This window comes from Eurypyga helias, unplaced genomic scaffold (assembly GCF_000690775.1).
Source record: "Eurypyga helias isolate BGI_N326 unplaced genomic scaffold, ASM69077v1 scaffold6375, whole genome shotgun sequence".
NCBI lineage: Eukaryota > Metazoa > Chordata > Aves > Eurypygiformes > Eurypygidae > Eurypyga > Eurypyga helias.
This window is the reverse complement of record NW_010250684.1, coordinates 45,968-59,181: the sequence shown is the minus strand read 5'-3', so window position 1 is coordinate 59,181 and position 13,214 is coordinate 45,968. Positions and strand designations below refer to the sequence as shown.

The 13,214-nt window shown below is 44.3% G+C and overlaps 1 protein-coding gene across 1 annotated transcript; it reads left to right on the top strand.

The window, feature by feature from the left end:
* Window positions 1–238: 238 nt before the first annotated feature.
* Window positions 239–11,675, top strand: LOC104509713 (paired box protein Pax-2-A-like; the record flags this gene model as incomplete). Its single annotated transcript, XM_010151749.1, has 4 exons — window positions 239–448; window positions 4,149–4,250; window positions 10,228–10,314; window positions 11,599–11,675. Coding segments are annotated over 4 exons (476 nt in total), but the record flags the coding sequence as incomplete, so codon positions are not given.
* Window positions 11,676–13,214: the final 1,539 nt, after the last annotated feature.

Here is a 13,214-nt window from a genome sequence, read left to right as displayed (position 1 = left end):
TTCCGGCAGCCAGAGCCTAGCCCCCGGGTGCATTTACTGCTGTTGTCTCAGCACTGGCTCCTCTGATCTACTCCTAACCTTTTTATTTTTATTTTTGTTTTAAAATTAATTTCCCTGTAGATTTTAACCACTCCATTTTCATTTACCCATTTTGTTCTTCCTCTCCTCCCTTCCCCACCCTCCTCTTCCTCCCCCTGTTCCCTTTGTCTGTCTGTGTCCATCCCTTACCCTACCACAGAAAACCTCTCCTCTCCCCTCAGTATAAAGCAAGAGCCTCATGGAGCCTCTCTCACCCCTTTCACCCCCACCACGCCGGTCGGCTCTGGGCAGGCTGATCTTCAGCCCTTCCACATGGCCCTTTCAGACGATGCGTCCACGCCTTGCTACAGTGCCTTCCTTCATCATGGTGCCCACTTTGGGCAGTCCAGCAGCCAGCCTCTGATAGCAGGTAACCGGCCTTGGCCACCAACTCAGCGGGGATGCTGCAGGCAAGGGGTTCAGTTTCGTCTGATGGGGAGACCAGTAAATGCTGCAAGCTCTTTGAGTGCAAGTGGGAACCAGAGCAACCATGTTCCAGTTCTGTGTATGCAGCATGTGTTCTCAGCTCCGTGGAGAGTCACAAACAGATTTCATGCCTGTCCTTCATTTTGTAGAATAAAGTGGCAAAAGAAGCTGTAACTATCTAGAACTGACTGGGTGTCCCAGATGGATGGGTTTGGGGCTCAGTACAGAAACTCTCATACAGCAAAATCCTGTGTTGCTCCAATAGCCGTAATATCCCCGAGTGCTGCAGGCCCAGCAAGGGTACTGCGTGCTAGCCCAGGGTAGATGACTGCAGCCTGAATAACCTAGCCAGCTCTAGGACGGTTAGCAGGGGCATTCAGCATGGGCTGTACAAGCTAATAAGCTAGATACATACATGGGCGTTTGGTGAGCACTGCTATAGCTGTGTTGTGAGCAGTATTTGAGTCACCTGGTTTGGGAGCGTCAGCGTGAGCTGGTGCCTTCACGCAGCAGACCAAGTAGTTAAGGATCAGGGCATCACATCTGAATGTCCAGACCAGGAAGGGTGGGTGAGACACTACAATGTCTTACAGCCAAAGGAATAGAGGCCTGAGGTAGGTGGCCTTTAAGGGAAGGACAGAAGTGAAGAAATAGGTTGCAGAAGATGACAGCACTGAGGAGCAGCAGGCTGGAGGGGAGGAAAGGGAAGTTTCAGGTAGGTACTCAGGGAAACTCCTGTGCAAGCTGACTACTGCAGGAACTCGTGTGGCTTGGATGAAATAGTAGGCGTCATTTGGTGACCACTGAGGCTGTTGTAACTCCACTGTCAAAGAATGTAATCTGGGCTTTTTCAGAACAAAGTCTGAGTGCAGACCACAGTTCCTAATGCTCAGGAAACACACCTTACCTCTGCCACCTTCATGTTGCTATATTATTTTTCTCTTTTGACCTAACATCCTCCCTTTGTTTTGTCAGGTGAGATTTGCATTTCTAAACCTCTCTGTAGGAAAGTGAGTAACAGCAGAGAAGACTTTGTATTTGTAACACTCTCTTGGTCCAATCTCACTGCAGCCAGTAAGAGCCTCTGAGCTCTGGGCCCTTCCTAAGCCAAGGAGTCTTCTGACAGACTCTCTCCAGTTCCCTGCAGATGCAGTCATATATGACCACCCTCTAGCCTAGAAGGCACTGTGTTTCGGAAGAGGTATCTATCTGCCTTAGGACCCTTACAGAGAACTGGATGTGGGAGAAAGTGTTTAAAAGTTCAAATGATGTCACAGTGATGAAGGTGCTGTTCTTCGCTCAGAAGGCTTTTGGAGAAGGGAGAATGGCTAGAGTTGGAAGCATGGTGTGAGCAGGATAGGTGCTAGCTTTGCTGTAGACCTGGAGTACAAGAATTTAATAATCTTGTCTACCTGTTGTTCATGAGAGGAGATGATGTAAGGGGCCTGCTTGTATCTAACAGCATTTTAAGAGTCTCTCTATGGGACTCTTAGTCACATGGCTGATACTGTACTTGTTTGTTATCCTCTTTTTCAAGATTGGGATTTTGACAGATGATCACTTCCCAATGAATTTTCCACACCTGAGTATTGAACATCAGCCTCTGTCTGAATAAAAACACAGGGGTGTATGTGCATAGATCAAGTAGCAGAGTGAGTGTGTATGCACTCCCACTTGAACAGAAGTGTCAAAATGAATTAATTTTGCCTGCTGCTACATAATGTTCTCTCTAACTTTTCAGGGACACTGTTTTCTCACTCATCACCTGTTGTTATTTCTCAGTCTAGTCAATATATGAAACCAAAAGGACATGAATTTTAAGCATAAAACTTTATTGCCTTAAAAGAATGTGAGGGGGAAAAAAAACTACATCTAGTAGGTGTTAATCATGCAGCTTAACACACAGCTACAAATCACTAAAGGAATGATAGTGATAAAAGAGAAGAAGAATGGAGAATATAAATCCCTGGGGTATTATATATTTATCTTTATCAATATTAGGGAGTGGCTGGAAAATGGCTCAGCTGTTCTCTGGTGTTTCTGTGCCATTGTCTAAGCGGAGGTGAGCTAGGAACACCAGCCGCTAATCAGGAACCTCTTCAGGGAGGAAGAATGGACTTGCATTTCTTTTTTTCTTGAGCAAATCACCTAAATAATCTTTAGTCAAGACCTATGAAAGCAGTGACACTGGTTTAGCCTACCTCATCCCAGAGAAACTTCCTCCCTTCAGGTTAATGCTCCCATGTTGATTAGTTTTTGCTTTGCTGTGTAACCGTTATTTATTTCTGATTCCTCAGCCGAGGTTCATGCTTGTTTCAGAACCTGCTTTATCAGTTATCATTCTGCCACTCGTGGAGCTAAACCAACTCTTACTGTTCTTTCACTGGCATCCCCCAGCACAGTTCCAGTGACTCCAGTGGTGTTGATGGGCCATACTTAACCTGTCACTTCTGGAGGTCAATCAGACTCCACCCCTCCAGTTAGAACAGACAGGAGAAACAAAGTTTAACAAAGGAACAAAAAATGGCACGAAGTTCTTGGTGAGCTACACTGCACCTAGGGAATGTGAAAGGCTGTGGATGCTGGAACAGGCTGACATCTCAGTAGGCAGCGTTGGAGGTTGAGCTGTAAATCTCCCAGCAGCTGTGGCAGAAAGATTATCTTAATTTATTGAGTCTTTTTTTTTGAGTTTATTTTTTGTTTTTGTTTTGGCTTGAAACTCCCAGCAGCTTCTGAGATGATTTTAGTTCATTTAAATCCAATAAGCACTAACAGCAAAATGCCCTTCTGGCTGGCCCATTTTCAGGCTAACCAGTCCAAATGAGGAAATGCCTCTGGCATCAACCTAGAAGCCTCCAGCTGCACTTCCTAAGAGATGAAAAATAAACTACCATCATCCACCCAGTCCACACCCCTCTCTACTTCTTTGGTGGAGAAATGATATCACGACTTTAAGTATTACTAACAAAAACTTGTACCTGTAATAAAAATGAAGTAGGACTCAAATTACATGATCCTATTCTTATATATATTACACCAGCACCTGGAAGGAGTCCAACCAGTATTGATCTCATGCTAAGCACTGTGCAAATTTACTAAAAGTGTGCCCTTGCACCAAAGAGTTTGCAGCATAAAAAGAAGCACAGAGAGGTGAAGTGACTTGCCTAAAATCATGAGCAGGTGAATGGCAGGTGGGAAGAGAGACAGAAACAGAAACCTCTTGGATCACTTTCCAATGCCTTGCACATTGATCATGCCCTAAAGCAACATCACCACAGATTTGGAATTGCATCCACTGCATATAGACAGGACCTCAGCTACTCTGGCAATGACTATGCTGCTATTCTCTGTGCAGCTTACGGCCATTTTGATTTAGCTAAAATAGATCCAAAATCTACAAACCAAATTCTTTTGAGCCTCACAGAGCTAAGTTCTAACATCCATCCTTACAGTGTGAGATCAAAAGTGCCACAATATTCCCCAAAAATTTTCAGTGGATGGACAGCACTTATGTAAGAGAAGGCTGCACAGCACTTGCCTATCAAGCTGCTAGTCATGTGACAGTGGGACAGAAGGTGATACCAAATCAATATTGAAAGATCTTATCCCTGTTGATCACCTGCCCTGATCCTTTCCCTTTCCAGGTCGTGATATGGCAAGCACCACCTTGCCTGGCTACCCACCCCATGTTCCCCCAACTGGACAAGGCAGCTACCCAACCTCAACTCTTGCAGGAATGGTTCCTGGTAAGTCAGCCTCCAGACTTCACTAATGTTTGAACAGTATTATAAGAGCTTTCACAGTTGGCTTTGGTGTTGCTTTGCTGCTATTAAGGCCTATTCTTTACATAAAGAAATCATCAGGTGCCTATAACCAATGTAGCTAACAACCATTCCTGTAGCATCTCTTTCCCCCTAGTAACTCATTCACTGCTGCTATGGACAACTAGCTATCTATAACCTGTGGCAATTAATGGGTAATTAATTAACCTTAGTATTCATTAACTGATGTAATTATTTTCCAATGACCCGTGCAGATTATTATGTACTGCTTGTGGCTCAAGATATTCAGCTATCCACTAACTTAAGGTAACAACTTACCTTCTATCTAAACTCAGGGCATCAAACTGAAAATCATCAATGGCAATTTAATACCTGAAGTTTTTGGAGACCTACTGTTTGTAGCCTTAACTGGCTAAGAACTCAGAAATGACTAACAGCATTTCAGGAGAAACTAACTATTCACTTGGAACAACCAACTACTTACCCACCTCCTGTTTGTTAAGATACTGCCTCTAGTCCAAGAAACTGTCTACCTAATCCTACATCCAAAGGCAAACTGTTTCTTTGCTACCCAACACCTTTGGAGAAATACCTTCTCTTGGCAAACGGATTCTCCCAGTGTTTAGAAAGAAGAGAGGACTAGGGCAATTGAAGAGTTTATTTCCCCAGGCTCTATTCCCCACTCCTCTGATGACAGTTATCCTCAGCAGATAAATGAAGAGGCATGATTTCCATTTCTCAACCACGGTAGCTCAGAACTTCACCTGCCACTGATTTCTGTTTATGTTACTGACCTGGGTTGTGAGTTGTGACAGCTAATAAGCAGGTACAGAGTCCTCTCTGCAACCTCTGCTGCTGGAGGGATGACTCCAGAACTGAAGCAGCAGAACACTGAGGACAGAAAACTCTTAAATCACTACGATATGATTTGCCAGGGCTTATGAATTAAAAGCCTAACTTAACCCTCATCCAGATCTCAGAATAGCTAGCTAAACAAACACTGCAGCAAGGACAGTGAAAATATCACTGATAGGAAATGTTTGCAGGTCGAAGTCTTAACATGTTTAAATGACAAATTGCTGCTTATATACCGTGAAGTATCGGAAAATACCTGTGGTCACGTTCCCGAGCTAACAAGCTCCCTACTGCTTACAATCCTAAGGCACAACAAAATCTTGGGCTATGCTGTGATGATGATGTGACTGACCTCCAGATCAGGAAGAGACAGTGGATTGGCCCCCTCACCCCCACTTTATTCCCTTGGTATAGCTGACCATCTTACTGAACTTCTGGGATGGTGCAGAATTGGCAAATTTTAGGGCATCTCCTTCTACGCTAAATTTTTCAGGGAGATGGTTTGGCTTCAGAATCAGAGAAGCACTAAGACAATATAAATCAATTAATCCCTGCCACTCTAACAATAGGTAGACTCAGTTGTCAACACTGAAGTGTTGACAACTTATATGTCAAAACTTATAGAAGGTCATGGCATATAGAAATGATTAATAACACCAAAATAGCTGCCTCTTTGAATAGGTGCTTCTAAAAACCAGTCTCTTCTCAACTTAACTGTTGTCAGCTTCTCAATTGTTCAGTGACCACTATGTAAGTTTAATGTCCCCATCACAAGGATGATACTGACATCTAACCTGGGATAAAAAATTTTAAGACCACTAATCACAGGGGTCACTTATCCAAGAACACAGTATTTCAGCTCCTTGATGTGGAGGATACTTACCCATGTGACAGCAGTGTCCCCAAAACCACACAACTACCCTCAAAAAGAAAAGGAACAGGATGATAAAAAAAAAAAAAAAAGCTGAGTTACACTTCAAAGAAAAAAAGATTATTCAAGTCAAATAGGTACCTTTACATTAAATCTGATCTCAACATTCAATTAGAGGAAGTTTTTTCTGGTGGCCTACTTGGGCATCCTGCTGTAGTTACTGCCTTTTCCCACAGAGCATCAGGTTCTGGCTGTTTCAGTCATACCCCACTGGTCAGACCCAGCCTGGCAGCCCTTGCATCCCTGCTTTCTAATGTGACTGAAGCCAACAAGCTGGAGATAAAGAGGCTTCCTGGGAAGGAACATAAGGCTTGGCTTTAATGGGTCACACTGCGGCTCTCTGCAGCCACTACTCTCTGTCAGGGGCCAGAAGTGAATGCCTGGGGAAGGGTATGAGAGTAGAGCAAGCACGTATCAGTACTTTCTCGAAAGATCTCCCTGCCTTCAAGAAGTTGCAGTCAAAGACTTCCTAAACCAGACTTAGCATCTTTCTATTTAACATTAAACACCCTCGATAGGTTTCCCCTCCACAAACTTAAATAGTGTCTCTTGAACCCATATAAGCCTTTAACATCTGTAGCAACCTATGGCAAGAAATTTTGTAGCTTAACTACATATTGTGCGAAAACTACCTCCCTTATTTGTTCTGAACCTGCCACCTGCTAGGCTCACTTCATGCCTCATGGTTTCTGTATTAGAAGACTAAACGTGCCAAGATTTAAATACAGGTACCTAGAAATACTGTTAGTACAGGTTCCCAGAGCACAGATTGTGCAGAATATAGGCCTCACGAGATCGATCCTCTGTGCTTTCTTGCAACCTCTGTAAGGGTCCAGGTTGAACAGAGAAAACAAATACGATGTTGGCAATGGTTTGTTACATGCCCCCAGGACAAGAAAGATCAGGGGTCAGTGCTTTAACCACACTGGAAACAAGGAGACAGCAAGGTAACCACTCAGGGAGTATCTTTTTGAAGAATACTGACATGCAAACAAACCTTACTGTCCACATGTGAGTGAATACGAGAAAGAGGTTCTGTCTTCTCTAAATAAGGTGCAGAGCTAAAAATAGATCTGGTCAGAAAGCAGGATTTCCAACCGATGCAAAACCCTGATTTTTTGACATTTGTTTTCATCTTGCACTGGGATGAGGAGTCAGAGTCTTGAAATAGTTCAATTTGCAAACATCAGGATGAAACATTTCAATAACATCAACATGTTCTAGATGTCAAGACATATTAAAATAATAAAAGAGTTGAAAGGAAATTAAATGAGATGAGAAAGGCAAAATGAAACAAAACAAGAAAGTTGAAACATAATATTTTGTTTCAATTTGCAATCATTTTGGAACTTTCCTTGCCAAAACTCCATTGAAGCTGACAAGCTCATGCAAAACATTTCCATTTCGATGAAACAGCACTTTCCAGTGGAAAGCTGTTTCTGAGAAGATTGTTTGACCAGTTATAACCAAAGCTGCTCTGCTCTATTCGTGACAACCTTTCACTAGACTTCTACTTGTACAGCCTAGAGAAGAGCTTGTCTCCACTAGCAGAACATCCATGTAACATGGTCGGTCATGCGTGCAGGTATCTCCGAGGGTTATGTGAGTGATGTGGCAAGATATATATGCTGCGTTTTCCCTTGCCTGTACCTTCAGGTCCCAGGCTGTAGATGTGGATGAAAGCCAGTAGTCTCTGGGCACACACTTGAAAAAGCTGGGGTTAGTCACTCAAAGAAGGATGACTCGGGTATTATGCTACACTTAACCTGTGCACCTGAGGGGTGTTTCCTGAACAGGTAACAGAGCACCTTTGATCCCCGTCTCAATTCTTCCCCTTTCCCAGAAAGGCCATCAAGTTTCTGCAAACTGTTGCGGTGAAGGGAGCATCCACTGACGGGAACTGCGGTTTACACAGAGCAACGCAGAGCCTGAGAGGGCTGGCGATGGCAACAGCAGGGAGTCGTTAAACAGAATCCAATGTTGATGAGGAAATTACACTTGTTTCATTAGTGATCGGGGAAGGCGATAGCTCAGTTCCTCTTGGTCACAGTTGAGCTCAAAAGCTCATTATCCTGCTGCATGCATGCTTTCACTCCTCGTCAATAAACACAGTTTCCAGTGGCTGCCCTCCCTCCTCCCCAGCTCTCCGTCGCTGGGGCTCTTTCTCCTCTACTTAACCCGTGCTCTAAGAACACTATAAAGGCTTTAGGGTGACAACTCAGAAGCGGGTGAGAGAGAAGCCTTAAATCTCTGAACTACTTCTCTCCAAGCAGCGAAGTGATGTTTATAGGAAGCATTTCAAAGCAGAAATTCTCATCTGGGTAGTTACTTTCCTTCTTTGGGGGGCAAACTCATTCCAGTATGTCCCACAGATAAGTCACTTCAATAGAGATAAATCTGGACTATGCATTCCTTTTTGCCTTTGTGTCCCATCCCCCAGCATCTTGGTCACCTTAGCAGGTTTCATCTATTCCTTCCCAGTTAGCTGTCAGGATTTGCAGAGCAGAATGTTTCTAGATATGGAAACATGCTGAGTTATCATCATTAAAACAGTTCTTAGCAAGGTCTGTCACACAAAATGAGGTTTATGCTGAAACTAAAACCTACTGTGACTAAAATACCTTTGGATAGTGACCGTTTTTCATACATACACGTTTTCATACTGACTACTTTTGTTATTACCCTGAGCGTCTTTAAAAAAACCTGGCTCGGCAGATTCTCCTCAAGTTTAAACCAGTACAAATCCCCTGACTTTATTTCCACCACCTGAGAATCTGTGGTTTTGGCTTTAACTCTCCAGTGAGGAGAGATTTGCAGAGATTACATTATAATTAATTGACTTTTCTTTGGTAATTGTATCACAGGCATCCAAGTGCGCCTTGCATTGCCTTCTTTCCCCATTCCATGGTATCCAGCAAGAGCCCCAGGTGCTTTCCAAACACTGCTGCTGTAACAACTCCAGCCCCACCTCAGGGCAGAGCAGCAGCTAATAGTCATGCAGTTCTTCCACTGTCTTTTAAGTGCATAATTCCTCTCAGGTGGCACTAATTGTCCCCAGCCTCTTGGTACTGCATTAAATTGAAGCTATGAGCAGATAATGGCATGTTTTTACTTAACAGAATCATATATTTTTAAATTTTGGGAGATCTATTTATTTTGAACGCAGCACCATACCTCCTCAGTTACCAAATATATACCCTTAGCCCTGCCCAGCCTTCTAGGAAACAAGACTCATCTGCTTAAGCACAATAAAACTGAGTATTTGAGAGGGCTCTACAGCATTCAAATCTTGGGTCAGAGGTTTATTAGATCACAAAATACCAAAGTATTTTGGTTTGGGCCCATTTTACTGAATGTGACAACGGGAGCTGTAGCCCAGTTTGTCTTTCAGATTCAGAAGAGCACCTAAAGCAGTTAATCATTAGAAAATTATTTTCTGGAACTATGGAACTCAGCAAGTTTTCTCTGTAACTCTCTAAGTATCAAGGTAGGGTTCATCATATATGAATCAATTTCCTGACTAACACCGTCATACAGAGTAAGAAACGAAGAGCGATTCATACGTTTTCCATATTGTTTTATATTTAAGCCCATCCTACTTGCAGGACATTTCCAATAACAAGCAGTACTCTTCTCCACAAATCCATCACCACCATCAGTACACTACAAACAAAACCTAGCACTTCATATTGCCATCAACAGCACTTCTGGTTCCAGTGAGTTTATGGTGAGCTTGTCCCATCGCACTTCTATGCCTGCTGACCTGTCATTACTGGAGAACCTTATTTAAAAGGAAGCGGGTAGTTAATTGCAGAAAAAGCTTGCGTATGCAATTCTACTGCAGTCTGAGAATCAGAGGTCAGAAGGCAACAAAAAATAAACCAGTTTAATTACTTATTTGTAATATTGACTATATTTTAAACTAATTTCTTGATTCTGAAGAGGTCAGTCTTATGATTCTTGGTTGTATGGGTAAGCAGCATTGCGCTGAACAAACACTACAGTGCCCTGAAGGGCACAGCCCCAGCTGGGCAAGGAAGGTAGTTCTCCTGCTGGCGTACGGATTCAACATGAGCACTGGCTCGATGGAACAGCAGACATAAATCTACATTCTTAACGGCATTAACATTTCACACCTTCCTTGCTTTCTTCCAGGGAGCGAGTTCTCAGGGAACCCCTACAGCCACCCTCAGTACACAACCTACAACGAGGCCTGGCGGGTCAGCAACCCTGCATTACTAAGTGAGTACCTCTTTCCCACAGCACACCCCCAGCCTCGCGCTCCTTCTGTTTGTCTCCTTGTTTTGTTTTCTTTCTTTTTTTTTCTTTTTTTGGTTTTGTTTGTTTGCTTCTGAAGAGGGCTTTCAAGTATTTGGGTATTCAGCCAGGTCAGAGGCCTTTTTCCTTACTCTCCAGTCCAGTGTCTAGATGCGTATATACCTCACGTGTGTTTTGTATCTGTTCTGAAGCCGATTCCTCTCGCATGAGAGCATTCAGAATTCCAGTTCAGCTCTGTCTTCTCCGTGGCCTGCATCCACAGTTTATTCCAGATGAGATCAGAAGTTAAAGTCAGGTTCTGCTACTCTCTCAGGCTGCAGTCAGCATCCATTCAAGGTCTGATTAAAAATCCAGATGACGTTTCATTCTTCTCCCAACCTAAACCCACAGTCAGTTCCTGAGGACTTGGAAACCCAGTAGAAGTTCTTCCTATTGGACCTGGTGGAACAGTGTGCAGAGTGAGAGGCTGCATCGCCAGGTTTATAATAGCCAGTAGAGTTTTCTTGCAGGGATATATCCATTTCCAGTGACGCTAATATGCCCAGAAAGAGTAACTTTTTTTTCCAGAGGGGAAAAAACCTCCCATAAGACCCTATCTTCTAACACAACATTTCTTTGCAAGGGAATAGGAAGAGATTTATTATATGTAAAATAAATCAGCTGTGATTATTACCTACGTATTTACTGAGGTTTAACAACTGGATAATAGATGCACATTTTATTCCAGTGTTGTTAAACCTCAGTAAACGTGATCTTAATAATCAATCACTATTTAACACACATTCAATAACCATCTAGAGAGCCTTCATGCCAAGTGTGACCAAAATCCCAAGCAATAAAACACTGTAATTTTGCTTCATTTCTCCCCTCCTGGTTTTGTAAGTGAGCTGCTATACTTTGTCAGGTAAGCTCAGAACGTCTGGCCCTGGCGCTTTCCTTGGCACAGATCAGGTGTGGCGATTTGCAGTGCAGTGCTCACAGGCTTCCCTCTCTGCAACTTACTGATGTTCCGGAGGAGCAAAAGGATCTCCTTCCCATGCAGGGCTTCAGAGCCAGAGGCCATAGTAGCACCTAGTGGTGGCTCTTGGCTGGCTTTCCCTAATCCCATAAAGAGCTGAGTCCCCAGTTTGTTCTTTTGGTTCCTTTTCTTTCTTCCTTTCCTTTTCAGTTGTTTTTTTTTTTTTTTTTTTTTTTTTTTTACTGTTTGTCCTTTCAACCAGTCCATTCTTCTCCTGTGTTAACTTTCAGGTTCCCCTTATTATTATAGTGCCACATCCCGGGGCTCCGCACCTCCCACTGCTGCCGCTGCCTATGACCGCCACTAGTTACCATGGAAACCACATGAAACTGCAGGGCGACAGCTTAGGCCTCCACATTGTACCTGTCTGATCACCCCCCTCCACCCCTGGGAAGGGTGAAGAGACCTTCTCCGCTCCTCCCCACAGTCTAGTTCCTTCCTCCTCACCGCGAAGGCGCCGGACCAAGCGCTCACCACTAAAGACTGAGATCCCCCTTCGGCACTCCCCTGCCCTCCGCCCCGACTGCTCCCCCTACACCAGAAGAGCCTGCGGCCAAGTGGCTTCTCCTGCGGGAGCCCTCCCCCGCTCCCGGCCACAGCTCAGCCACGCCAAGCCCCCTTGGCTTCCAGGACTTGAGGGGGGCTGGGAAGCGATGCAGCTGGTGACCGTTGCCTTACAGGACCCCCTTCTGGGAGCGGTACGGGCTGGGGGAAGCAGGGGAGAACGCTGCTCATGAGACACTGTTCCCCAAAGAGAAGCTCTTCTGTGGTGGACTCTTCAACATGTGTAACACCTGTGACGCTCACCCTGTTTCCCAGGACAGAGGGAACAGTCTGGCTAGAGCAGAGATGGCCATACAGAGACCTGGCCCATCTGGCAACGAAGAAAAGGACCAAGTAACTATCTGCACCCCACGAGGGGTTCTCTGTGCACCTCATCCCCGCTCTCCAGCGTGGCTTCCCCCGTAGTTGGCTGCACCCTACGCGTGGTGACTTTGCAGGCCAGAGTTGGGAGGAACCTCACACATACACCCACGATTTCTGTGACACACAATCAGCTCAGACAGGAGGATGGAGCAACATTTACAAACCAACCGACGAAATGAAGAAATATATAAATAGATATATAAATATAACTGTGTTTTTATGCTTTGTCATGAAGGTCTGTAAAAAGGAAAAAAAAAAGAACAAATCCCCAATTTTTAAAAAAACCCAAGCAAACAAAAACAACAAAAAAACCAAAATAACAATTAAAAACCCTACAAAAATAGAACTCCAAGTCCCATCTCTCCCCGCCACCTGAATGGCAGACAGAGTTCCTCTGACGTTTGATGCTCCTCTTTCACTCTAGGGTTTTGTTTCCTTTCTGTTTTGCACTACAATGGGATGGTGGTATTGGAGAGGATTGGATGCCAGCTCCACCCCAGTCACCTCCTCCTCCTCCCCCTTTCCCAAATCCTGTCTCTGGGGAGCAGTGTGGACAAGTCACATCTGACAAAGTTACCAAACACATCAGTCGACTAAAAAAGCACTCTTGAGTCAACAAACGTTTTCCATGTCACTGGTTGGCAAACAAAGAAAACAAGCCCAGCTGCGCTCTAACTGCGCTGTGTGGTGGAAAGTGTGGGGCTTCACGTGGGCCCATCTGATTGCCCTCTGGACAGCTGGGACTGAGATGGACAAATTCAGGATTGGCTGGGATTATTGCTTGGTTCCCTAGCCCTTAGATGCCGCTCCTTTTACCTTAACCCCTGTACCTGTGATGACTTCAGTTCACCCACATCCCAACTTCCACAATTTTAGATATGCCCAACACCCATTCTCCAGTTCCCCACATCTGGTGGCA